The following is a 27597-nucleotide window of genomic DNA, read 5'->3' on the forward strand; positions in this document are numbered from 1 at the left end:
GTGCGGGATGTTAAGAGATAATGGAGTAAGTTTAATATAAAAATCAATCACTTGAGCACAGCAGTCTCAGAAGTGAAATTGAGAAGCTTTTTTCTTTCATTCTGTTTGCTCCATCAGGTAGTTCCCATTTTCTATAGCTCGATTTGTTAAGCAGGTTCCCCTAGCAGTCACGAATATAATTGCTTGCCTATACACAGCACAGTGTAATGGAGGTTCCTGCTGCCTTCTGAAGTGTTCACCACTGGGCTCAGTGTGTGATTCACAAGCTAAGTTCACAGAATCAGCCCAAAAACCCCATATGCAACCAACAACGAGCCTTCTGTCAACTTGCAACCAACACTGAGCCTTCTGTCAACTTGCAATTTAGTTGCTCTACTTCTGAACAGACATAGGAAAAAGAGCCCAACAGCACCTGAAACCCTAAGTCCTATCCAGGTTTTGTCAAACTATCATTCATCATCTTGTCCAGGCGTGTAGCCCTTATTTCTTGCACAAAACTGAAAGTCATGAAACAGCCAAAGCACGGCTGTTTTCCAGAGCAGAGCTTTCAGCTGCATCCACAAAACCCTGGGAATAGTTATCACACACAGAGAGCATTTGATTTCAGAGACCTGCCTCAGGGAAGGAAAGCAGGAACCTGTGAAAACCAAGGCCCAAATTCACTATGAAGGTGGGTAGATTCCTTATGGGAAGGTCTGTGAGCAGAGGAATACACATTACTTTGGGGCTCTTTTTACAGGGAAATCTTATGGGGGCTTTGCAATATTCTTGAATGCCTCTGAAAAATTCTAGGCATGTGAGATGAAATCGTGGCTCTCAATGAGAGTTTTGTCTCTGATTTCAGTAGGGTCAGGGTTTCTTTCATTCATGGACTCGTTTTGATTCTTTCATAGCAAAGACAGTACTTTATTGAGACAAGACCAAATTCAATGGAGAGTCCAAATGAGATTAAATGAAGTCTAAGCTGATGCTTACACTAGCATGTAATATTTACAACCTATTCCAGCTCGTTCAACATATATGTTACATCAACAAACTCTCACTAAGACTTTCTGAGGCATATTTAGCCCCTTCACTCCTCAAAGTTCTTTACATTTGGCCTTGTCTACAAGGCTTCAGCATTATGCTTGTTTAAGCATTATGTTGTATGAAAACACACTGAAACTGGTGTAAATGTCTACTTTTCTGGCTTGATGATACAAAATAACACAGGCATAACGTGTCATGCGCCACTTTCATTATCATTATGCTGTTTGGAAATTATGCCCCTTTACCAAAGCAGTTTTGGCTTGATCCTCATTCTCTGACTCCTAAAGGAAAAAAACACAAAACTATAGCTTTATGAAATCTTTCTTACAAACTTACACCAAGTTCACCTTCCTGCTAAAAGTATAAGTGGCTTTGAGAAAGGCTGACCAAATAAAAAAGACATCACGATGCCTCTTTTTTGAATCACTGCAAATGTATCTATCACATCTAATTAACCCCTACAGTGCTACAGTTCTCATTTCAGATATATTCACAAGGGTCTAATTCCCTAGTAGACACAGAAATGCTACTCTCAAGGTAAAATAATGCAGTTCTTTAAACTCTGAAAACAGACACCTAGAATACCCAAGGCAAACCCATACGGGTAAGAATATCAGGGAGTTGCATTAGATGCAGCCATTGCCAGAATAATCTCCCTTTTCTGCTGCACAGATGTAAAAAGGGGGTACGTGGACACATGTGGTATGCAAGGATGACAAATGAAGAACCATGTGGGAAACCGGGATCAACCTCACCAGCTGATAACAAAATATCTATTTATGAACATGAAGTAGTGAAGAGGACACACAATATAGTGCAACTGGACTTCACTCAACACTACAAGAATGTTAACACCCCCCCCTGAATTATATACTGGGCAAGCTATATTATCTCTGCCTATGAAAACACTTACACCTACATGTTGTAATAGTAGAGAGGTTTATTTAACAAAAATATTACCAGTCCCTATCATCTTGTCTTTCTTTAAGTGCATGTGCACTGTTAGCACATATATGCATATATACACTATGTGTATTTTCAGAGTATATCTGATTAAGACCTATCTTCCATCATATTCCTTTTTCAGGACAAGCCAGAGCTTGCTCTGACTTAGGGAACATTATGAACATTTGTTCATCTAATGTTTTGTGAGCACTTTGTTGATCACTTAACATGCTGGAAAAATTACAAAGGTCTTCAGGCCTTTTGACCTTTTGTACTTTTCAATACTTTGTAGTAATGGGAAGACAAAAACTTTTCCTAAGCTGTTTCAATAGCTACTTAGCTTCACCTTAAACAAGTTAGAGAAATAATGATGATTTTTATCTAATTTAAGTGTAACGTAGGATCTTATTGTATCTTTTCCTGCTATATGGGAGAACCTTCTGTTACCTCACAGGTACATAGACACAGAACAAATCAGTACCAAATCCTTCCATTTTATAGTGTTAGTACATTAACACCCATAACTTTTTCATTATGAGATGGTCCTTCTCTGAAGCTTCTGCAGTGTTTCTCATGTCACCCATCCTGCTGGGACTGTGGACCTGCCAATTCAATTCCCTGCAGATCTTATGCAAGTACCTAACGTCTCTACTTAGCTCTTTTAGCTGCAGCATCTCTTTCTGCTGTCAACATCCACTGGAACAGTCAAATCTGCTTCAGAGTCACTGCTCTTCCCAGCATGTACAGATGGACAACATCACTTAGAAGCATGGCTTACGTGTGGCTACACCGTTCACTGAGAAAACTGTAGCTCATGTTCTTTATTGACTACTACTCTCCCAGTCTGCATGTCATCGGGGAACTCTGCAATACTATTTCATGTTTTCTTCCAGATCATTACCAAAAACACCCCAAATTACTTTATCTGTGTATATTTTATAAATGTCTGAGTTTGGCTCAATGCTCTGAGGGAACTCAGCTGGCAGTGTTGAACTGAAACACAAAAGTGTATTTTTGTTTTTTTTGAGTAGTCACCTTCCTCCACAGGGATAACAAACAAAAAGTAATGAAAACCATGCAGATATTCCCACCACATTAACCTAGGTATGAAACTTAGGTCACGCTAAGAAGGTGCTTCTTTCTCTCAACCAGCTAGTAAAAGACTACTCTTTCAATTCAGCCACGTGAATTACAAGATGTGGGTACCTGCTACTTGCCCCTTCTTCAAATGTACCACATCCTCGGATGGTGTACACTGTCACAGCAATATGAACTTGAGCTGTCAGGAGCTTTGCTCCTGAAACACATAAATTCTCTCCAGGCCTAAGACCTTTATGTAAAATTTTCAGAAAATCATAGATTCTTACAATGCCTTATGCGACATACCTGATAAGAACCATACCCACCCCTATGTCTATGGTGCTTGTAATCCCACTTGGCCTTTTGTACCGATAACTGAGATACATACCTAATTTACACTCCAGGTAATTCTTTGCAATCTGAAAACAATAGGCATGGATTTCCAATAGTTCTTCTGATTTATCTGTTGAAGAAGCTATTTTCTCAACAGAAAAAGAATGAAAATGCCACTTGAAAGAGTGTGAGCATTAATTTGGATTTACAGCAAAGAATGTTGAAATTGCAAGGATTATGAATTAACTGCATGCTGAAATGAGCAGTGTATCTATTTTTAAGGGTCCCAATCTTTTAAGTTTGAAGTGAGATTTTTTTTTATAGTGACATAATAGGAAAGTTGAAAGTGCATGTTAACAAAAATCATCTAAGAAAAGGCAAGAGTAAAATTAGTAATGGTGATCTGAATGCTTGAAGAGCTATAACGTTGAGATCTATTAGCATTTCTTGGAAGTTCATGGCAACAACTTCCTTGCAGCTGTTTTTGATTATCTCCAGTTTATGATTATCTACATTAATCAGTGGTGCCAGAATAGAATCTATGTTCAACTTACTCAACTGCCTCTTTTTGAGCTCTTGTAGGTGATATAAGCTATGACCTTCTCCCCCAACAGAAGAGACAGCACAGCCAGAGAGTGCTCCAATAGAAATAAAAGTAAAACCACATTCACAGAAAGCAAGAAACAAAACTAAAAGCTTATTGAGCTGAATGAGCTCCTTGAAGGGACATAATGAAAGAACAACCCTCCCCCAAATCAAATCATGGAAAATAACAGATTGAAAAAAAGAGAAATGACCAGATCCTCAGGTAGTGGAAATCCCTGCAACTCTACTGCCTTCAGCAGAGTCTGCCAATTCTCACTACTTGAGGAGAGGCCTAGAGATTTTAATTTTACTTTGTTTGGGCACTAATTATTGCCAATGTGATTTAGTGCCCAACAGTGATTAACTTCCTTGTTGCCATTGATCTTTATATAATCTTTTTTTTTTTCTTCTGCATATTTCTGATCACCTTGCTTTCATCCAGGCAATATTTGTAGTCAATATTTAAATGCATGTTTTAAGAATGTGGAAATAATAATTAAATTTGATATGCTAACTGCTGTAGTGATTGTTATGTACTGCTTTAGAAAGAAGCTAAATTAGGCACATACAGGTTCTAAATAGTAAATGATAATGCTTTCCTGTATATTTCTAATAGGTAATTGCTTGATGACTCTTCAACTAGGGCCCTTAGAAATGACATATTTCCTCCGAAAAAAGGACATTATGTCTATTCTAACGTAGTTTTAGGTGTAACGGCACATTTCGAGGCATGCTCAGCTATACAGCCAATGACAACCTTACGGAGATACACCTTATTAGCTTTGACAGAATGCTAATAAATCTCCAGCCTGGAGGGTACTCCCTGGGGAGGCCTGGCTCCTTACCTTTGACATAGGGGATGAAGTGGTGTCGGAAGGGGGAGTTGGGGCGGGAGTCATGGTGAGTGGAGCTGAGACTGCTAGTGCGCAGGTATGACAACCGCTGCACACCAGTAGAGAGCAGCTCTGCGGCAGCAGGGAATCGGGGGGCAGAACAAAATGAAAACAAAGAAAAACAATAAGAGAAACGCAGGGAAGGAGGCTTCAAAGGAAGAAAAAAAAAAGGCATTGAACAATTAGGATTCTGAAAAGAAGGAAGGAGAAAAAAAAAAAGGTTAAAGACGTACCAAAGGGCTCATAAATGTTAGACAAAATTACAGGAAGTATTAGAAGAGAGGCTCAGATTTGAACTGCATCGCTCATTCGGCATAACATTTATTGGCTTAACGAGCTTCTGATCTATGCCTTGTTACCAAAAAGTAGCCTGCTACCAGCATGCAAACATCACAAACATTGACGCTCAATTAGTTAAGAAAGCAGCTGTTTTGAAAAGTGCCTGACCAAAAAATGTCAGTCAAGAGGCATGCAAGCTGTTTTCCGTTGTTTTAAGACATTCCAAAAATGCTGCCAACATCAGCTAGGGCACTGCAGGAGGAAAAGGCTGCAAACTTTTTCAAAACTTGTAGCACTCAAATTTTTGAAGAACCTTATGCTAACAATGTCAACACAGCAGTTCACTTCTCTCTCAAGGGCTAGCTGGGAGCCAAAGAGAAGTTATCTGGAGCCACTGGGTTCATTCAGAGAGACGTTATTCTTGCAAATAACATGATGATAAGAAGTGCCATTAGGAGAAAAAATGGTAAATATACATGTGCTATTATTCAACATGAATAATTACTGTAGGAAAATTATAAAGTAGCATTAAAAATTACCCCAAAGCAGGGTAGCAAAGATCAAAATGATAAATTCTACAGAATTACTTCTGTGTCATACGAGAAACAAAAACAGGTGAGCCAAAGATGAGATCATCTGAACAGAGATAAGTTTGAACAAATATCTTCCCAGAAAATCCCTCAGGCTGCAAACTTTTGAAGATTTTACATTTGGATCCAAACTCTGGCTTGAGCTCATCCGCCCATCACAAGAGTTACATAAACAGAGACTGCTTCTGGGGAAGGTCCTTGACTGAACACAGACAGTAAAACTCAATCACAGTAAAGTCTGGAATAGGGCCTGGATTTGGTCATATCCCTGATATGACGGATACAAATGGAAAAATCCCCTCAGAACTGCCAGAATCAAGAGACAGAAGTTTGCAGCTTTTTCACACTTTGAAGTCTCTTTTGGTTTCAGTTGTAATGTCATCTTAAAACAGTCATGTTGTCAGCACTAAGTATCAGACACAATTTGCTTCTGTCCCACCTCCCTTGGGTCCTTTAAATAAGGCATTCACTGACAGACACAATTAGCTGCTTTCAGCCCACCCCCACTAGGAAATGGCTACAGCATTCAAGTTCCACAGTAGTGGCTCTATTATAAATCTTTAATTTTAAAAATGCAGCTCCTATTGTATATGGGCTTTTGGCATCCCAACTGTTCAGCTGTAATCACCAAGGAAGATGGAACTGCACGATTGTACCACTTAATTTAAGAACAGATCACAAGGAATTAATTCATTACCATAAACAATAAAATCAGTCTTGAAAAGTATTCAATGAATAGCATTCAGAGATAAATTTTTATGCAATTTGGGTGTGGATGAACAGTTCATTTTCATATCTTGCTTTTATATACAGAACCAGTAATTTTGAATGCACTGGGAACCTGAATGACCTGTACACTTTATATATTGTACACAGAACTTGTACATCACTGCTAAACCAGTAAATGAACTTTCTGGTTTGTAAATGTTCCCAGGCAATTGCCTATGGCTTTAATTAAGAAATCTACCTTGCGAACCATGAGTCTGTGTTTTAAAAAATTACTAGCAATGTGGAAGATCTGGGGGTTTTCCTGCTGAATCTGAGATTCCATGGCTGCACCAAGCTTTAAATGAATTGTTTTTTAGGAGTGAGGAATCCTACATTACTGACTTCTACATAGTCAAGCCATAACTTTTGTTTCCAATAGGTCATACTTTTCCCAACTTCCAGAATGAAGTTTGTGATTCACTGCTGCAAATTTTTGCTCACTTTCAAAAACATACAAAGATTTTAAAAATAATTAATCAGAAACAAACCCAGAAGATCCATATTTATGATGTAAGAAACACTCATCAGCCTAGTGCAAAAGACTGCATCAATCAGGAACAAAAAAAACAGGTAGAAAAGGAGATATTAAATTATGTAACAATTTTTCAATCCTAAATTTTCCCTGCTAAGAGAAACACGTGCTTTGCTGCACCACTAAGAGACATAATAAAGAAAGAATAGTTTTACATATACTTCTAATGCAGTTGCCCTTACCAGGTCTGTGGAAATGCTGAGGGGAACGTGACATGGTGGGCGTGTAGCTATGACGACTGTACACTGGAGAATTAATGGAGCCCTGACTAGTAGACCTGTGAATCATGCGATCCCGAACATCTTGATAACCCTGCAGAATAGAAGCATTCACTAATAAATGTAAATGCACATTACACATTTTTAGCAGCACTTTACTTCCATGGATTTGAAGACATCAGCAGAAACTACTGAAATAACAATATCCCTTAAGCTTTCAACCTACTTCATTATTACTGTTCTCTAATGATCTGTTCCAAAGACTCCAATCCATTTTTATAGTCTGGGTCAGAGTTCAGTCTTGGAAGGTTCCAACTCCAGCTGTAATTTCTATTAAATTCTATATAATCCTAGACTTGCCCACATTCCTGTGACTCCATATGGGAAGCTGCATTCAGAGTATGTCTGTGCATTCAGAGTATGTCTCTACATTCAGAGTATGCAGCGTACTGCACAAGATACATGAGCTAGCTTTCAGCTAGTTAACTTGGAGACCAGCAAGAGTTCAATAGCTGCAGCACAGAGCTCTCTGTGGCTTAAATTACCATTTGTCTCAACTAGCTACATCATTTATTTCAATATTTAGTATCAAAATTAGATTCCCTTTGTATCTGAAAACATGACACCTTCTCGTATATAATTCAATTTACTTGGTTTCCTGGAAAAAAAAAGCCAATTAAAAAAACAAACAAAAAAACCTCAAAACAAACAAAGAACCACCCCCTCAAAACCCCACAAAGCAAACCAAACCAGGACAAAAGGGACAGGACTGATGTTAATACATGAAGATTTACAAGAAATCTTATAGTCACTTTTTTAACACGTAGCAATCACTACAACTTTTATGTTGCAAATAAGCAACACTCCCCAGCCCCAAAAATGATAATGCTACTGCAGCGGCCTCTACTGTATCCTGACAAATGACTTCCCAAATGTTTCATGTTATTGTGATGTTCAAATTAACTCCTATTGGAAAAGGAAAAGCAAACGAAACCATAGCTATGTTTTCTTCCAGAGAGAATTACAAATGTTTTAGTAGCAAACATGGCTTATTATTTAGATGCTTAGAGCAGCGTTTTAGCTCATGTAAATCATCCAGCTCCTGAGATCTGAGTCCGCCTGTGCCACAAGAAGGATGAATGTACAAGAACTGACCTCTGCTGGAGAAATGACTCTGCTTTATAGACAACAAACGGGTAGGAGTGGTAGCTTCAATTTTTTGTACAATCTGTCAATAAGAACTTAATGTTTTCTTTTTAGAGTTAATTTTTGTTAAGTTTCAATATTCAGAAAACATCTCCATGTGGCAAAGAGAGATGGAGCAGACTGATAGCAAAATCAACACCTGCATTTGCTGAAGCGAGTAATTCTAATCACAGTAAGATACTGCCCCCAAAGGTTCCACCAAACTTACTTCTGCAGAAGGTGTAGGTGATAATGTCCTTGGAGACTGCAAAGACATAAAAATAAGGTTACCGAAACATCATTGCATGTGCTGGGCCAGAAAATGGCAATCTAAACATTGCTGCAGATACATGGATATATGGCAACATAAAATGGCAATGTAGAAATTACTGAGGCCGTTGCAGCACTGGAACTTGCTTTTTCCACATTGCTCAGGAACTGGTCCATAAATCATTGAAGCAATTAAAGTTTCTGGGAAAATCTTTACAAGCGTGATTAAGTCAGTCAAATATCATGCAATATCATCTCTCAGCCATCTAATCATTGTGGTAATTAAAACATAGCTGTAAAGATCAAAATCAGAAAGGGTTATTAATTTAATAACCATGCCTGTTATGAAGAAATCTTTAAAGTGGAAATCAAAAGTAAATAATCTTAACTCAGAGCTTTGCATGCATCAGAAATACAGAATAACTTCCAGGATGAAGCATGTTTTTTCCTCCAACACACATACTCTGGCAAAAATGTGCTTGTCCCCAAGGCCTTACATTTCATACCCATGCAAAGGAGTACGTAGCTGTCATCAACCGTTCTTTGATATGATCTCCTTTAAATCTCTGTGTTCTTCCATGGTTACGTAAGGAGAACAGACAGGGATTACAAGCGTGCATATTGAAAGAACTGTGCCAAGGCCAGTGGGCAGAAATATGCACAATATTATGAAAAGTTTCTATTACAGACATAGGGAAACTGAGGCAAGAAATACCTTCAGAAATGAAGCGTAAGATTATGCATATGTTGATGGTACCAACAAGAATAAAGGCTATGTATAATTACCAGTTATGTGCCCTTTAATGACAAGACAATTTGAAGCTGGAAGATCAGGATTTAATTATTTTCTTTATGCACTAAACTTCAATATTATTTAATTGCCATAATAAACTGGTCAAGATGATTTTAAATAAGACCACGATTATTATAGAATGATACAGCTATTAAGATAATGTCTCAGAAGCAAAACTGCTGATTCTGGTCTAACTGTTACAATAATATACAACAGCAGTAGTGTAAAACGTATGCAGAGTTTCTGGTAATAAATATCCAGCTATACATTTTGCATTGAGAGACCATTAACTCTCACGGAGCTGGTGACACTGTGAATGCAAAGTATCCAAAAAAGGAGTTGACATTTTTTATTTGGGTACAGAACATCTCCTTTTCAGCAAGTTTCCATAAAGCTTTTTAAAGACTGCTTTTGTTATTTTCCATCAAAGCCTTGTATGTCTTTTACACTTGTTTTCCTAATCCTTATAACTGCAGAAGTTCTATACAGCAAACCACCATTTCATTATAGATCTAACAGCAGCCGCCATAAAAACTTTGCTCCACATGAAACATATCATACATGGTGCTTTGTAGCATCATTCTCCACAAAAATAACTGAGAGCTAATCTAAAACTTTCAATATGAATGAAAAAAGCACATGTTGTGATGTGCGTTACCACATTTTTCTATTAGTAATTTATGTGTTACTGAAAATAAGCACATTTCCATAATTTGCTGTGGTTGCCTAGATGCTAAGGTAATGGCTACTGTAAAAGGCAGTCACAGGAACCTAAGACTGGGAAGGCATCCCAGAAAGTAACGTGCTGAATCCACGACCAACCTGTCGTGTATTTTTACTCCATTGCTACCTGACATCATCTCGTTGCTTTTTGGGAAATGGAACCACACTCTGCAGCCAGCTTACTGTTTTATCATGCACAGGTGAACTGTCATATGTCAAACTCTGATTCTGCCAAGGAATGCTTGCTTCTTCGGGGTTTATGAGGTCTTTTAAAATCTGGTCTATCACAGAAGTCTACACTAGTCAGTTCGAAGTACACTGTGCAGTCGACTGAGAAGAAACAGCTCAGTTCCAGAATAGTAAACCAGTGGGAATACAGAGTGATGACTTCAGATTAAAGAAAAAAAAAAAAAAAAAAGGTCTGGATAGAGCGCCTGTTCTGACCAAATTTAGAGTAAAACTTCTACTCACTGCAACAGGCTCAATGCTCTATCACTTTGAGATCTAAGGGGCTGCTCTAATACCTGAAGTCGTACAGGTCATTTTGTGCTCTGGGAAATTCCTGCAAAATTTTTCAGGTGTCATTTTATAACACAAGTTGCAGCATTTTGCACCGACCTCATTTTAACTGTCTTTTTATTGAACTACCAGGTAGGATGCCTGCTCCATTTTGAAGCATCTATCACATTAGAAAAAATACTTTTCTCATTTTATGACAGCTTGTTTACTGAAAGCTGTTACAAACATTCAGTGCTTTCAACAGACAGAATACTAGAAACAAAGGACGTGCAGGTGAAATGCTGCTTCTCTCAATAATAGGCAGCAAAAGTCAGAGCTGAGAAAAGACGATTTCAGTGCTAATCAGGTTGCTGCTAGCAGGGCAGAAGTTATTTCACATGAAGAACCTGAGTAACTGACAGTTTCTGGAAATGTTATCACTACATTAAGGGTCAGCCTCAGTAGCAGAAAATGTATTCACAGATCTCATTTCGTATCTCTTAATCTCTTTTATATTAGAAGCTAAACCACCTCTTCATGAGCTCCCTTTCTCTTCCCCACTAACCGCTGGCAGATCTGTAACTGAAGTGCCTGGTCCCACTAGATGGTGCTACGTGAAAACATTTTTCATCACAGACTTCCAGAAAAACAAGACTGGGATTTAACTGAACAAGAGAGATTATGAGTGAGGAATTTTTCAAAGCATTTCCCTTCCATTGCAATAAAGAAGAAAGTCTCATGCTGTGTTTTCTCACTTTCTATGCCTGAAGTATATAATTTTCTTGTAACCCATTCCCTGTAATTAAGGTTTGTCTCCACTACTGGATTAACTTTGGTGGCTGTTGCACATCTCCCTTGTATACCCAGAGATCTTTCTTAGCTGAGTTTGGTGATTTTTTCTTTTTTTTTTATAAAATCATGGTGAAGGGCATTTCTAGTGTACAAGCTTAAACTCAGGTCCCCTTTTATTTAACACCACCACATACACACACTTGGCAAAGAGAATGCAGGTTAAATCACTCAAAGTCTGCAAATCCCTGCCATGACTAAACATGTCACCTCCTTTGCTTTTTAAAAACGATGGTGACTGATCTATGATGTACCAAGACTGAGGTTTCACTCAATTACCACAACACAAACACAAAGAGATCATTCCACCCTGATGGGCTTGTGTTCTCATAAGGGCAAGGGAAGGGAAGAGAAACAGGTACAAAGAGGTGAGGTAACTTGCCCAAGGTGACAGAAGTCAGCAGCAGCATTGGATGGAAAATCCAGATCCTCTGAAAAGAAGGTGAGAGCCCTTCTATTTCCGGAACAAATGTCTGTAGTCACCAGAAATTAATGGATTTAATGCTGGTGAAAATATGGGGTAAGAAAACCCCAAAGGCTTTTGCTTATCCCCGGAACAAGCATAATTGCAGGCAGCTTCCACCATACTGCTTTATCAGCTTCCAACATACTGCTTTGTCAGTGAGAAGCTTCCCCTTAAGGATTAACAAATAGTTCACCTTCTTTGGGTGAGATAAGTTCCTCCTCTGTGTCTAACAAGAGACTCGTAGAGGGTTTTGTGGAACAGGTCAGGCCTGTTGGAACTGGCCAGAGGTCACCAATGCATCTCACAGTGGTTTTGAACCAGATGTCAGCTGGATTCACTACTAACATAAATTTGAGGGGGGGGAAATTCTGTAATATTCTGACCTGTTAATCTCTTATCTTATTCCTGAGCTGAACAGTCTCCTGAATTTCCAACTCATGTTATAATTTAAAAGACTAATCCTGTAAAACACTAAAGAACAAAGTAGAAAAACTGAGGCAGCTCTGATCTGTTGCTAAGAGAGGTTATCAGCCACTGATCTGGGCATCTTCAGACCACTGGTGTCTGAATGATTTACTGTACTTCCTTTTTCCTCAGCTCATCTTCATACTCAATTAAGTTACAGTCAGTAAAGTCACCGAGATTGCAAGGAAGTAAATCCATTTCCATGTCCATCTAAATTTGCATTTTGCAAGTCTGATTTACAGTCAGATGGTATTACATGACAAAACCTGCTTCACATACTGCACTGGAACCACGTAAATGGTAATTGCAGCTATGGAATTTCACCTGAGAAAACTGAGGGACCCTACAACCTGAAAGATATCTTTAAATACAAACTTAAGAGAATGAAGTTGATCGTTTTTCCTATCATTGCAGGATACAAGAATCCTTACTAAATGTCAGCAGTTTAAAACGTGAGGCCGCCACTTCCATAATGGAACTAACCTGCTATCCCAGGTGGAAGAGCACTTCATCCTGACCTCGTTCAGATTTTATCCAGTATGTCTGGCTAAGTGCTCTGGAAATATATTTCCCTTCAGTATGTATGACAGAAAGCATCCCGCTGCTCTTAATCCTTTTACTGCCATAGAACATCACAGTATTCCTCATATTCTGTTGTGAATAACGGTGCTGTACAGCACACCAGGTTGGCTTTTGCCTCACGTTCTGGACGTTGCTGTACCCAAAGACTAGGATATCCATTTGAGTTATGAGAATGCACATGCAGACAGGCTGCAAACCTGCCCCCTGCCATTCCTCTGCCAGTAGCTGGTGTTAATGTAGGTGTTTAATTGTGTGTTTAATTGTGCCATTTCGCACATGAGGCATCATCATGATTGCTCCCCTTAAACCCAGATCAAACAGACAAAAAGCACTCTGAACAGCAGCAGCAACAATACCAAGGAGTGTCAATTAGAAACTGTTTCAAGAGAAGATAGAAGCGAAGCAGGCTTTGAATAAAGCTTATAGCAGAATGGGTTGCTAGTCAGTTCATTACCTCTCCAAGACTCTGTCTCTCCTGTCTGTCCTCGTAGGCGGAAGTGTAGAATGGCTCATAAGTAATTAGGTCTGGACGTTCAATGTCATAAATGGCCTTGACTTTGGGAATGGCTGCTAAATCCTTGTAATCAAGGATCTCATTGTCTACTTTTGCCTGAAGGTCAAAGACAGAAGATAAATTAACTTACACAAATGCACCGGTAATTTCTGATTTACACAATTTATGATTTGTGTGTATTTGTTGTCACACTGTTACTGTGGAAACCCCTTTTTGGCACTTCACGTGCAAAGTGATTGCTTCTTGTTCTTCTCCAATAGGCCTCCTCTGCAAAAGCACACAGTGTTTTCTCAGTTTAGGAAAGAAAGAACATGGCATATATAGATCTAATACAAAAGTTTCTTATCCCCAGCAGTGAGCTGGAAACTTCAGCTCTGCAAATGACTCATTTTGTGGCCTCAGGCAAGTATTTTCACCTTTCTGCTCTTGTTTTCCCATATGTAAAAATGTGTGAGAACATCAACTTAGTTTGCAGATTACAGAGATTATGAGAGGATTCCATGCAGAAGACCACAGACAGAAAGCCAACTTATAACTGCACACGAGAGGAAATACAACTTATTACAAGGAAATAAAAAGGCAAGCAGGACTATTCGTCAGGACTGGGTATCCAAACTCCCCATTGAAATTATTATATTGCACTCATTACTCAGCCTATACCCAAGCTTCTGACTAAGGCATATGTTACTTACTAACTGCATACTACATAGTACTAACACCGACTATTTTTTCCACTAAAACTGCAAGGAGCTCTTGACTAGCTAAAACATGGAAGCAGGAAATCAGTTCCAAAGACAGCTGCAGAAGGAGCTAGAAAGAGGCTTTACATATAGTTTATACAGCTAATATCTTTCCTTACTTAAAAGACTTGTTAAAAAAAATTCATCATACATTCTCACCTACCTTACAGAAATACATTTGATGATTAAAACTGAAAGAGAATATTCAAATTGGTTTTCAACTCTTCTACTAGGTATTTTATTTATTCATAGTAGGCTGCACAAGGAAACGAGGCTGATCTGTTTCTACTCGCATTCAGTTCCGTTCCTCCTCAGTACTGGCACCTAGTATTTTCAGATTGAAGTGCATCTGCCTTCCCAAGCTCTCCTAACAACCACTGGTCTTGGTGGTTCTTAAGCAATGCCATAAATTAGAAACAATACAAAACATTTTTTGACAGAGGAGCAAGGTTTGAAATTCACTTTCTGAAAATAGCCTCAAATCTGTTTAGTTGTGACACACCAGATATAACAAAATACCTTAAGCCAATTTAATTCTTAAAATACATAGGTATATTAATGTATGCTATTTCTGTAATATTTTTACCACAGTCTGTTAATGACCTGCAAATATGTCTGGATATTCTTAATCCAATATAAATTACCGTAGATATTTTTGCGGACCCCAGTCTAGGCCACCACATTGCCCTACAGACGGTGCTGTTGAGCAGTTGTTAAATTTCATAAGCTACACCTTATGAAGTTGCTATTACCTGCAAAACGGCAGTTCTCCAGGGCGTGCTCTGTGCTTTGATATCTGCAGTGTGAACATTTTCAATATATCAGCTAATTTTTGTTGTTGTTGTTGAAATGCACTGAACAACTAGTATTTAACTTAAACTCAGGACTTGAGATTTGCAATTTTGGTAATTTTTCTGCACTATTATACATGTAACTGATACATTTTTGTGTCTTACACTACATTTTTACCTATCTAATATTAAGGTTATCTATAAAATCAGTGATTCAGCATTATGCACAGGTAACAGAAGAGGAAGTCTGCCCTGTAGTCTGCCTCTTCTTCCCAGCATACCTTCATCTTTGCTCCCCTCATAATGGACTCTCCCTCACTAACTTGTCTTCCTCTGATTTTCTTCTTTAGCTGTCATCTTCCACTTGTGCCTTGGATTTTGTGCAGGCTATCTGAGAGCATGTTTTATATGAGGACAAAGGCAAATGGACTTTCAAGGAACAGGACTCTTAAATGGATGCGAATTTTTGGAAGTGTAGGTTATATGCATGGAAATACAGCAAGTCTGAGAAAGCTGAGCTGTTCTGTTATTCACCAAAGTACATTTGAGTTGATATTCTTTCTCCTTAGGACCGGATTAGTACAGCCACAGAAGATTACTTTTTTTGGACCCTGTGGACTTCTCTGCCAAGAAAAAAAAAAGGTACTGACACTTACAACACTGAAATGCCTGAAAAAGTGGTATGAAAATAGGAGAAAAACATCATTCCTTTGAAAATTTTGGGCCAATCTTCTGCTAATGTATTTCCACTTTTAATTTCTAAGATCTTATGGGCTCAAAAGGTACCAATAATGAGGCCAAGAAGTGAAAGAGATCCTCTAAAATAATGAAAGAGGAGGTTTGATTACTGAAGGAATCATATTAAACTCTACATCTCAGGTAACCACAAATAAAATTGTATATCAATACCTTTGCATTTTCAGCACTGTTAGTTTAGTAAAAGAAGGATGCTTAATATAATTTTTTATTCTTAAATAAAAAACACCTTTCCTTCCACAACCAAAATATCTGACTTCTGAAATGGAAGGTGTTGTATCAGCCAGGCTTCTTTTAGCATAGCTGACGCTCCTCCCCATGTCCCGCAACTGCGGGCAGCAGATCTCTCAGGAACTGTGTATCGAGGTGCACGCATCTCCTCACATAACCCCTAACAGAGTCAAATGATCTGTCTGCCTTCTCTCCCTCTTCACATCACCACATGACTTCAAGAGGTTTACTGTATCTTTCCAAGGGGAAATGTGACCTCGAAAAGGCCTACCCTGCTCTTGTAGTTATAAAAACTACATGGCAAGAATTTTAACAATTTAACCACTAGAATAAAGGCATTAGCATCAGTATAGAAGTGATTTATTTCAGCATGGTGTATTTCATGTGCAACCAAGGGATCAGCAGCTTATTCATCAGAAGGAATACTTACATAGATAGTGTGGCCTGGAGAGCCAGGTATACTGGAACCTGGTCTGGAATAAATACTTTCTGATGATGTTCTTGTAGGCTGAAAAACAAAAAGTAGCTTTTCAGAGCAACCTGAAGCCATTAACATTGGTAATTTTGGTTTTAAGTGAAGAAATCTGCATACATCTTGAAATTAACTGACTTCAAGAAAAAATGTAAACACAAATGCAAGCATTCTGGCAAATTTCACAATCTTGTGAGGCAAGTGGGCTTTTGTTTTTTTGGTAGGGGAAGGAGTGCTGTGAGAGGGAAAAGACGTTTTCTAAATCATACAGTGTAAAAGACTGACAACAATAATGAACAAAATCAAACAACACCTGCCAGAGACACTGCAAGGAGCCATACAAAGTACAATCCAGGATAGTCCTGCTGGTCATTTTATCAAAACGTTAGTTCACAAACAGCTAGAGGTTATCAGCAATTCAGCAGACAAAACTCTTGAGCGGAGCACACCACACACATTATCACTTTCCAGATGTTCCATCACTGGATTTCCATTATGAATACAGAATTGAATTCAGTCTTTCTAAGTAGAAGGACCAGAAGTCCTTGGCTTGGAGCTGTTCCCTACATCTGCAGCACAATCCAGATGCAACATGAAAGCCAAACTGTTGATTGAAATTTCATGATTCCCCATACTGCAAAAGTCCTGATGTTTAATGATAATGTCCTGCAAACTGAAATTCATGAGAACAGTCACACCCCTACAGAGCGAGTGCTGTTACGCATTTAAGAGATTTTCCAACACTTTATCGGGACTAAACAGACACTGATTCCCTGGGAGAAGTTTTGTGAGAGGAGACAACTTATCACTGAGACGTGGGGATCCTGAAAACTTGATGAATTTGAAAAACATCTCTTTGATCAAAATTCACCCAGGCTATTGTGGCAATTACTCCTAAATTTGGCATGCAGCAGACACACAAAGGTAGTCAACAATATCCCACTCAACTGAGAAACCATGAACAATTTTTGCTCCCTAACTGACTGCAAAGACCCAAATCCCATCACAAAGCAATGCATCAGCAGATGACTCTGATGACACTAGTGCAGTGGGATACTTCAAAGTCACTGAAAATTAAATCTTGGTAAATAGTCCTTACCTCATCAGCTTGTGATGTTGAACTAAGGGACCTTCAGGCACACACTGAAGAGAAACAAGGCTTGACAGCCTGGCTCGCTGATTTTTCTTAGGAAATATCTGGAGTGAACACAGCAAGGCTACTGGACCTTTCTTATCTCTCAGCATACATTTCCTGAAAGGATCCTCCAACAGACCTCAGAGTCTTTCTCCCTTTTATTTCATAGCCAGGAAAGCTATTGGAACCACTGGTATAAAAAATGCTGAAGACTAGTCATGGATCATACAGCAGGCTTTCTCTGATTTCATTTGTGGAAATGAAATCACCACATTCAGGGAAGGTCAGAAGAATAAAAGGCTTTCAACATGTTCCACCAAAAAACGTGAAGATTCAGATCAAACAGAGAGCAGATGTGGCTGTGGACTGACACAGTCACAAATCCCCTCCAGAGCATGTCTGAGAACACTTTCTCAGCTGGACCTTTATGTGTTTCTTTCCTTTTCTCTCTGTAGCTGCAAATTCCTACATCCCAAAAGGGAACAGAAATTTCTCAGCTGCCCTTAAGCTCCTCCCATGATGCAATCAAAGCAAAAAAACCACCAACAACCACTTGTTTCATGGAAATGTAACAAGAATTAAACTGGAAAATCTGGCTGATGTTGAGAAACACTTTATTTCCCCCTTCCATTCTGCCACTTCACACCACTGTGAGTGGAGACACATGTAACATGTATGGAAAATTGTTTTCATTACAACATAGGGAACAGTATTAAGTAGTTGAGGCACTGTTACGGGTATCTCTGTTACCTTTGGCTTTCCTCAGACATACTTTAAGAGTTTTGTCTGCTCAATTCTCCCTGTTGTAGGAAAAAAAGCGTTAGAGGCAGTTATGGCTTCTTCCCACCTGGCAGGCCCTCTGTGTTGCTCTTCGCTCTGGATCTGTTATCTTCAGAAAACAAAAAATTCTCAGCCCTCAGTCCATCTCCTTAGTCTCATCTCTTAGCGTCACTGCTAAAAACCTTTTCAGCAAAGGAAAAGTCACTTGTATTTATCACTTCAGTGATAAATACAAGTGGATTGTATTTATTTAATTTTATTTAATAAAATCAGACACCTTAAGAAGATAGTTTCAGCCACATCCTGCTAACAACTTTCTTAGGTGCTCTTAACCCTGGAGTAGAGGAGCAGTTGTCAGATGGACTGGCAAATTGTTGCACCTGTTCTTCATGTCCTCACTGTGCTTCTGCTCCAAGTTCCTCATTACCATCCCATTAACACGGCCACGGGCCAGATATGACACCCTTTAAAATCAGTTTTCTAAATTTCTGTAATTCTTCCTGCATACATCAATTTTACCTTCCGTCTATTGCAAAGTGTGCGTTTTGGCTGGGATAGAGTTAATTTTCTTCATAGTAGCTAGTGTGGGGCTATGTTTTGAATTTGTGCTGGAAACAGTGTTGATAATACAGGGATGTTTTCGTTTCTGCTGAGCAGTGCTTACACACAGTCAAAGCCTTTTCTGCTCCTCACCCCACCCCACCAGCGAGCAGGCTGGGGGGGCTCAAGAAGCTGGGAGGGGACACGGCTGGGACAGCTGACCCCAACTGACCAAAGGGCTATTCCATACCATATGACGTCATGCTCAGTATATAAAGCTGGGGAAGAAGAAGGAAGGGAAGGACATTCGGAGTGATGGCGTTTGTCTTCCCAAGTCACCGTTACACCTGATGGAGCCCTGCTTTCCTGGAGATGGCTGAACACCTGCCTGCCCATGGGAAGTAGTGAATGAATTCCCTGCTTTGCTTTGCTTGCGTGCGCGGCTTTTGCTTTACCTATTAAACTGTCTTTATCTCAACCCACGAGTTTTCTCACATTTAGTCTTCTGATTCTCTCCCCTATCCCGCCATGGGGGGAGTGAGCGAGCAGCTGCATGGTGCTTAGTTGCCGGCTGGGGTTAAACCATGACACAAAGCTCCACATTCCCTGGTCAGGATGCCATCCTGCCAGACACTGCCTGAGCACACACCGTTCCTCTCCTGAGGAGCTTAATCCAAGCAGACGTGGAACTCTGTGGCTCCTCTATTTGCCCCCAGTCCTGTATCTTGCTTAAGTTTATGACATACCCCTGAAGACAGTGCATGAAAAAGAGGACTTCTACATCTGCTCACCCTTCCTGCCTCACTTTGCCCTATTTCTTGTTTTGAATTACACAGGCTGTTTCCATCGCAGATGGCTAACTATTTTCTACTCTGCTGCTCCCATGTGGTCTGGAATCCTTCAAAGCTTTGCACTTTCCCCTAAAGACAATTGCATTGCACTTAAAAGCATTTGTGCTGCTTGCCTTAACAAACATACACTAAAGATTCCTTGATATAAGCTGTTCCTCTGGCATACTTTTAGTTGCTATGGTTGGCTCCACTCCTAAGAGACCTATAGTAACTCCTGACTGAAAATCTGTGACAGGGTATGGCTTTTATTAGATTGTACATTACATCTTCATTAGCAGTCAAGAATCCCTGACCCTGTGTACCACTGTTGTGACTTTATATCTTAAACAGGTGGCAAAAGACACACTGGAGGTCAGTTCTCTATTGATGTAACTGCAGTGGGGTATAAATTCCACCTGAAAGGGAGCTGATCAGAGTACAGGTAAAACAGGGGTAGCGGCTGTCCCTGATTTAACCTTTAACCTTCAGTGGATATATCATGTGAGCATCTCTTGCACACACTATTGGAAGACGACAGGTAAAGAAATTAGAAGAAACATCCTTTAATATGAATGCATTAATTTAGAGGTATTTCCTTCCATCACAATAGTCCTATGACACTTGTTCTAAACTCCCAGCAACAAAACAAGTTAAGCTACCTTACTTCTTCTACAAACAGATCTGGAACACTCTTTATATGATTGTTCTTGTTCTTGAAGGTTTCAAATAGAGCTTTTCATAATGCCACCTTTGTGCAGAGAAATTTAAAGCACATTTCTATGAAGAACTAAAACTAATCTTTTTTTCTTTTCTTGTGGTGCATGGCCTTTCTCCACATTTTTTGACAGTAGAAGAGCCATCTCTTTTTTTCTTTCCTCTTCCACCCAAATGGATGGAACAGTAGTAAATACATCAATATGGGATGTCTGTACCAGATACAGGAAGTCTACGAAGTATATGAAAAAAAATCAATAGAAATTCAGTCAATAGAAATTAATCCGTGACACTAAAGGAGCCAAAGGAAAGAACCAGATCACAAAGTATCTAAAGTATCTCCAAGACTTCTCAGTATTTCCCACTTTATCACAGACTTCTTATTTTTATGTTTTTGTTCTTCATTCCATGCATTTGTCTTCAATGCAAAAGTTCTTTAGCAACTTCATTTGCAGATCGGCAGAGGTAACACCAACTGTCATGCTCGTCCTATTAGGTTCACTGTGAATTTCAATGCTCAATTATCATATCACCCATGCATATGCCCCAAACTGATTAACTCGTTATCTTAATATTAGATTGCAAAGCTTAAGATGTTCATCTGCATTTACCTCAGTTTGTCATGTTATCATGCATGGCACATCATCTAAATAAATAACTTCTTAAAAAAAAAAAAATCCACGCTAGAGCCATTCACATCATCCAGATGCTGCTACAATGTGGTGGCTCTGGCTTTCTCAAGTACAGATGTTCAGAATCATGCTCTATAAAAACTTACAAGTGCAGGCAACCAGATCAAAACTGATCCCAAGAACATCTGGTCAAACGGATGCACTATTGTTTAACAAAGGCATTGTCAGCATTGTTTACAGTACCTGCCTTAGTTTTTTGATAGAGTTCATTATGCAAGGCGGTGATAATAGCTGCAGAAGAATGAATATGTTTTCACTTAATAACATTTAACATTATAGCTTAAGCAAATTCTCCAAACCTCAGAAGCTACTTTAAGTGAAGCATGTTTATAAATAAGCTAATAGAAGATTAGGATGTAAGTTATTCTACTAGGCAGACACAACTTTGCAATAGCAAGGAATTTGGCTTTCTCAGTACAACACTTGCTACTCTGACTACCTGATTCATCAACTGCAAGGTTTTACAGTTATTTAGGACTTGGAACCAGGGTTCATTAAACACAGGCTTCCTATGGATTTCAGCAATTTTCAGTGGCTGTGTACAAGACCAATAAAGCACCTCAGTGTTACAGCATTCATTGTGCCCATCTGCTAGTTTAGCTGCACTCTTCTCCTTACAAGAGTGTTTCCTTCAAATGCATGTATTCATTATTTCTCTGCCTAAAAAATCTACACTATGTACACATCAAGACAAAACTAGTGAACAGGCTTAGTTCAAACTCACGCAGACACACATATTAACAGGTTCCAACTAAATTTTCTTTCCTTTCTAGACACAAAGGCCAGAGAGGAGAACAAATTTTCAGCACGTAATCATTGAAGGCACATTGCTACCAAACTCTTTTACAAGACTACTCACACAAACGTAGCCTTCACCAAGAGTAAGTGGAAAGTAGAAGGAAATAAAGTGGGAAGACCACAACATACTGAATTCAACCCCAAACTTCTCAGAGAAGTCACAGGATTTCACCCTACAATTTTCATGTAGATTCAAGCCTTTGGCCCATCTTTATAGCAACAGCAATGATAGTATCTTTGTGTCTACTCTGCAGAAGAACACTTGAAGCCAAAATCTGTCTTGAATTACACTTTGTATAATCAGCATGTAAATCTAAACAGAATTTAATACCGACCAAAATTACAGAAGAGGATATTCATCTGACCCTAAGCTATTTGTATCCTACACAGTCTACAAAGCAAGAAAGAGAACGTACCTTTATTTTGACGTGGGCTGCTCCTATTTTGCCTTGCATATTTTTCTAATACTTTGGATAGGATTTTTTTTTTTTTTAATCCTAAGACTCCTGGATTTCAACACTGGAAACTCAGACTCGTGCATGCTAAGCTGAATGCAAAAAGACACTACACTGGCCTAAAAGATGAGTGAAATGGTCCCGCAGTTTGCTGTTCTCAGACTCCAACATTAGATTCCATAAAGCCTAGGACTGCAGACACATTGCCCTCCTTAGGAGCACTGATAACACATCTTTATAGCTGTATTTTCTTGATACATATTTCTGTAGCTAACAGAGAGATCAGTGTTCAAGAGTGGTTAATGCATTGCAACATCCTAAGTTAACTGACTAAAGTAGTGTGCAGGACAAAGGGCAGGGGGCTTGCACTAACTCCCACTGAATCACAGCATTGGATTCAACCATATAACACTATCCTGCAGACTGCATCTAACACAAATATCCTGCCCTGGCTGACGATATGACTACATCTACTTTGCAATTAGAGATGTGAAGACAGCATGATCAGACACAATGGAAATCCAGTGGCATGGACTCTATCAGCCTGTCTGCCCACTGCTAGCCTGTACTAAGTCCATACCAGTACATTCTTACTTTGTTATCAGCTGAAAGCTACCTCAGGTGTGCCTGCATGCAGTACAGCCACATGTCCCCCCACAGCAGACACACCTAATAAATAAGCACTGCCCTGAAGGACGAGAAATGGAAGTAGGTGCAAAGCAAACTCAAGGAAGTCTGCAAGTAGAAAGTCCAGGCCAAGAGGACAGGGAGGATCTCCCAACTCGGACGTGGATGTGTCCCAGATTAGAGAGAGGCAATTGCTTTCAGGCAGCACATAGAACATGTCCAAACCTGGAATTTTGTAAATATTTTCTCAACTATTCACATGTAGTTGGTCAATATATATAAAAAAGGAACTGATCTAACCAATGGCATTTTTTAAAAAGCATGAGCCATTGTTCATGAAAAACTACTTCTTTTTAACCATTGCTTTAAAGTCAGATGCTTTTCACCATTTTCATTCGCTTCATATTTGCACTCTAATTTTTTGTTTTAGAAGAAAAACTTTCTATAACACTGGAGGAACAATACTACAAGTCCCAAAAAGCTCATCTGAATCTAAAAAAGATTAATTTTAAGCATTTCATTAAACAAAATAAAAAATGTGAGAATTAACAAACAACACTGCACCACATAATGCAAAATACAGCGTCAGTGCCCAGGGTGGCAAGTGATAGCAGGAAAGCTGTGTGGCAGAAGTAGTAGCAAGCGTAGCGAATGACAGTAATGAAGTATCTTCTCAGTAAAGAAGACCATTATCAACACTATGAAAACACAACAGCAAACCTCTGCAGAGCGTGGCCTGCGCAGAACCAGACTCTTTGGATAAAAGAACTCAGATGAGGAATGCTGTCATGAAACACAAAAGGGAAAAAAGAGTGAAAAGGAAAGCAGTTTTCCCAGCTCAGTGGTTAAGCTCTTTTTTTCAATCAAGTTACTAATATCTACTTGCTAGATCATAATCTGTGTGTTATAATATCTATGTTACTTACTGATCCCTGCAGAATCACAAACAGCCAGACAGTTTAAAAAAACCCACTAAGCAATGTATATTTTTGTAACATACATATGGTTGCTTTATTTTCTGCTTGTTTTGGCCTTGTAATCCTCCACAAATATGCAGTGGGGGGAAGATCTAAAGAAACCATTGTTTTTATGAACTCCCTCTCAGATCTTGACCAGTGAGAATGTTGATGAGTTTATATCACAATTCAGTTACTGAGAGAAAACAGAACTTGCTGAAAACTTCTGAAGTTACTTCAGTGATAAAAGGGCTTTTTGTTTTGTTTTGCTCTATAGGGAACGGAAACCCAGCAGAGCAAATAGGCCATGTTGCTGGCTTTTTGCAGAACCACCAGAAAATCTAGGCCTGACCCTGAAAGTAGCTATATCATATATTTGTCAACTCACAATCCAGATTCTGATTCTCACATCAGATCTAAACGTATGTCATAAGAAACTGAAAGTCAATCAAAGTACAGTTCATAATTTAGTGGTGACGTGTTCAAATAGCACATAGTTCCCCCAGTTTCATTTGTTTGTGTACCTACCTGTTTGCTACTGCCTTCATTTGAGTCAGGAGAATGAAAGGTGTCAAAGTCATCGAAGTGAACTCAAACCAATTTTAAAATAAGGTGTCTGACTTTGCACCGGAGCAGATAGAGACTATCTGTGATGTACAGTTGAAGCTAAAAATTCTCCATCTCTCAAGCTAGTTTCAGTACAGTGCATTTGTCAATGCCTTTTAAAGACATATTAAACCTCTGCATAGAAGGTCTCATCCAGGAATAAGGCGACCTTCTTGGATAGCTGTGCCATATACATTCTTTCGCTTCACTTCATTTTCCTGCAAGAACTCACTCAGGCAGTCTTGCAGGTGGATGAATTCATTTACTTCACTCACTTCAATTAAAATTAGCTGAGGGGGAAGAAGACTGACATGCTTGAATGTGTGATCGAAAAAAGGAAAATATTTGAAGAGGACTTTGGCCATTTCCATGGAGAATGGAAATAAACCAACTGATTTATAAGGTCAGCTGGAGAAGGTTCGTAAGGGTCACAGTGTAGTCAGGAGTCCTTTGATAAGACTCTTGGGTCCAACCATTGACTATACAGCACAAGCATTCTGACACTTAAGCAGGGCCAAAACACTGTCTTACATTCAAATTGTTAAATGAGGAAGAAAATCCAGTGTGGCATAATTTTCCATTTTCTGATGGAAAGTCAGGACAGAACAATGTGCAAATGCTGAATGTTACCTACAGTGATGTTTGGCCATACTAGATCCCATGCCCATCTAGGGTCAAGTATACTTCTGTATTATCAGTACAGCCCACACTAACATGAACTCTGCTCAACAAGAACTTATTTGCACATTACCTATGATGACAGTAAATTCTCTGTGGGGGATGTTTTACAGACCAGTGCACCTGAACAAATTCTAAAGGACGTGGCTTCCTGTGAGTGAGCCACACATAGAACACAACCCACAGGATATCCTATGTATCTCCATGCCAGTACCTCTTAGTTTCCTTGCCTGAAAGACATTTTATTCATATACAGCCTCTAATATTCATATAAAAAAAATTATCAAAGGACCAACTGAGACATCAAAAAGAGTAAATTGTCCAGAAGACGAATTAGTGAATATGGGCTTAGAATTGCCTGGTGCAAGCAAAAAGCCAGGCTTCAGCATTTACCAGTGCAGCATTATTGCCATCAAGGATTTGATCCAGAAAGTTTGTCTGGATGTGCTGAGGTGACTCCAAAGGTAACTGCAGCTCTTCTTGGCATTCAAATTAGGATTGCTTTAGGCTCGGGTTTATTTGGATGGCAAAGGAAGAAGAGTCTATATTGTCTAAATGCTGTAAATAACCATGCAGAACAGGGGATAACTATAGAGCAATTATACAGAAGTGCAAAAATAGTAAAATATATCGTAGCATTTGCCCTGTTCACATTTCCTCCTTAAGAGTCTCTCTCACAATAACTGAGACATGAAATGAAGTGTTTCAGTGACTTTGCCGTGTCTGTATGTCAGTAAATGATACTATCTTTAAGGCAGTGCACTCAGATAGGTATGCGAAGACAGTAAGCCTAAAAATCAGAGCAATACCTCTGAAGCGCCTCTACTGTTTATTCTGCCAGAGTGGTGACAGCTATGTGAAAAAAACATGGGAGAAGTCACTCTTTTAAAAACAGCATTCAGTTATTGTGTGGGCAAAATATCTGATGTGTCATTGCCACAAGTTCAGCTTACCCGTAGCTTATCCTCAGTCTTAGTGGATTGCTTACAGTCGGGATGCCAGACAGTGGAACCTGAGGGAGGTAAAAAAACTTCTTTATTCAGAGTAAAGCAGATGACTTCTGGTCATGACAAGTCAGTTATTAAAGAGAAGCCCTTCATTGCATCAGATAGTGAATCTGTATGAACTATGCAAGTAATTCACATTCAATTCTAGCTCATGGGAAATACAAGTGAAACAAAAAAAAATTACTCAAATCCTTGGCCCATCTACAGCAGCCTCTTCCTGAGGTTGTCAAAGCACTTCGCACACATTCTTAATTAAAACTCAAACAGCCTCAAGCGGGAAGTCAGCAAGCACCAGCTGGAGGAACTGAAAGACCAAGGTTCCTTTGGGCAGGATGGAGAATAAGAGCAAAAGAACTGGGCCATAGTTACCTGATCTGTTCTCCCCTTATGTACTGCACCACATGTAAAAAGGAAGTTCTATTATAAGTCTATTAATACTGGGAAAATCCTATGACTTCCTTGAGCAATAGGTGTCATATTCAGTTACTGTAAAGTATTAATCAGATCACCTCTCCTCTGCAATTATGCAAAATGCAACAGGAAAAGCAAAATTAAAAAATTCACAATGCAGCAAAGTCAGGGCTGTATCTCAGCCACTGCACTAAGCTAGAGAGGCCAGTATGACGCAGGTGGTACAAAGCAGCATGTGAAAGAGCCTCTCTGTAGATCACAGTGTACAATACTTGCCATTGGCACACATATCATTTCTACCCCTTGCTCTGCAAGGTCACTGGCATGTGTTGCGTGGGCATTACCACATGACATATTCCACTACACATCCTACTAAAAAAGGCAAGGTCTCTGCTGTTCGTGTCCCAAAACATGGGATTCTCTCTTATGCTGTAAAAATGGAAATATCTGGCTGTCCCCAAGGGCTGAGCAGTATCAGGGGCAAGGAGCACTTCCATTCCGTTTCAGTTCTCCTTTGGAACAGTGTAAACTGTGGTCACTGCTGGGAAGCTGCTGGCAGGTATTAGCCAAGTTGAAATGGAGCAGAAGCTAATGCTGATTGTTTACGGTGACTGCAGCTGCAGTCAAATTCAAACTTCATTCCAGTCACCACAAAGCCAATACAGAGCCTTGCCTGTCTGCGGGGGGGGGAACGTCACCTCTTCACTCTGTCCACAAAGAAACCAAAGAGAGCGAAGTCCAGGTCTCCTGCTGGTGACTATTAGCTCAAGTGCAGTCAGAG

General features: G+C 39.3%; 1 protein-coding gene across 2 annotated transcripts in view; it reads right to left on the reverse strand.

Annotated features, from left to right (window-relative positions):
* ABLIM1 (actin binding LIM protein 1) overlaps positions 1–27597 on the reverse strand; it is a 110181-nt gene that overhangs the window by 20267 nt on the left and 62317 nt on the right. For both annotated transcript variants that reach the window (XM_072869857.1, XM_072869856.1), the window contains exons 7-11: positions 26352–26410; positions 16546–16623; positions 13538–13693; positions 8667–8702; positions 7217–7346 (exon numbers count right to left, since the gene is read on the reverse strand). In XM_072869857.1, the coding sequence (XP_072725958.1) occupies positions 7217–7346; positions 8667–8702; positions 13538–13693; positions 16546–16623; positions 26352–26410 (459 nt within the window). The remainder of the gene's footprint in view (positions 1–7216; positions 7347–8666; positions 8703–13537; positions 13694–16545; positions 16624–26351; positions 26411–27597) is intronic.

The sequence above is a fragment of the Ciconia boyciana genome, chromosome 8 (genome assembly GCF_034638445.1).
Source record: "Ciconia boyciana chromosome 8, ASM3463844v1, whole genome shotgun sequence".
NCBI lineage: Eukaryota > Metazoa > Chordata > Aves > Ciconiiformes > Ciconiidae > Ciconia > Ciconia boyciana.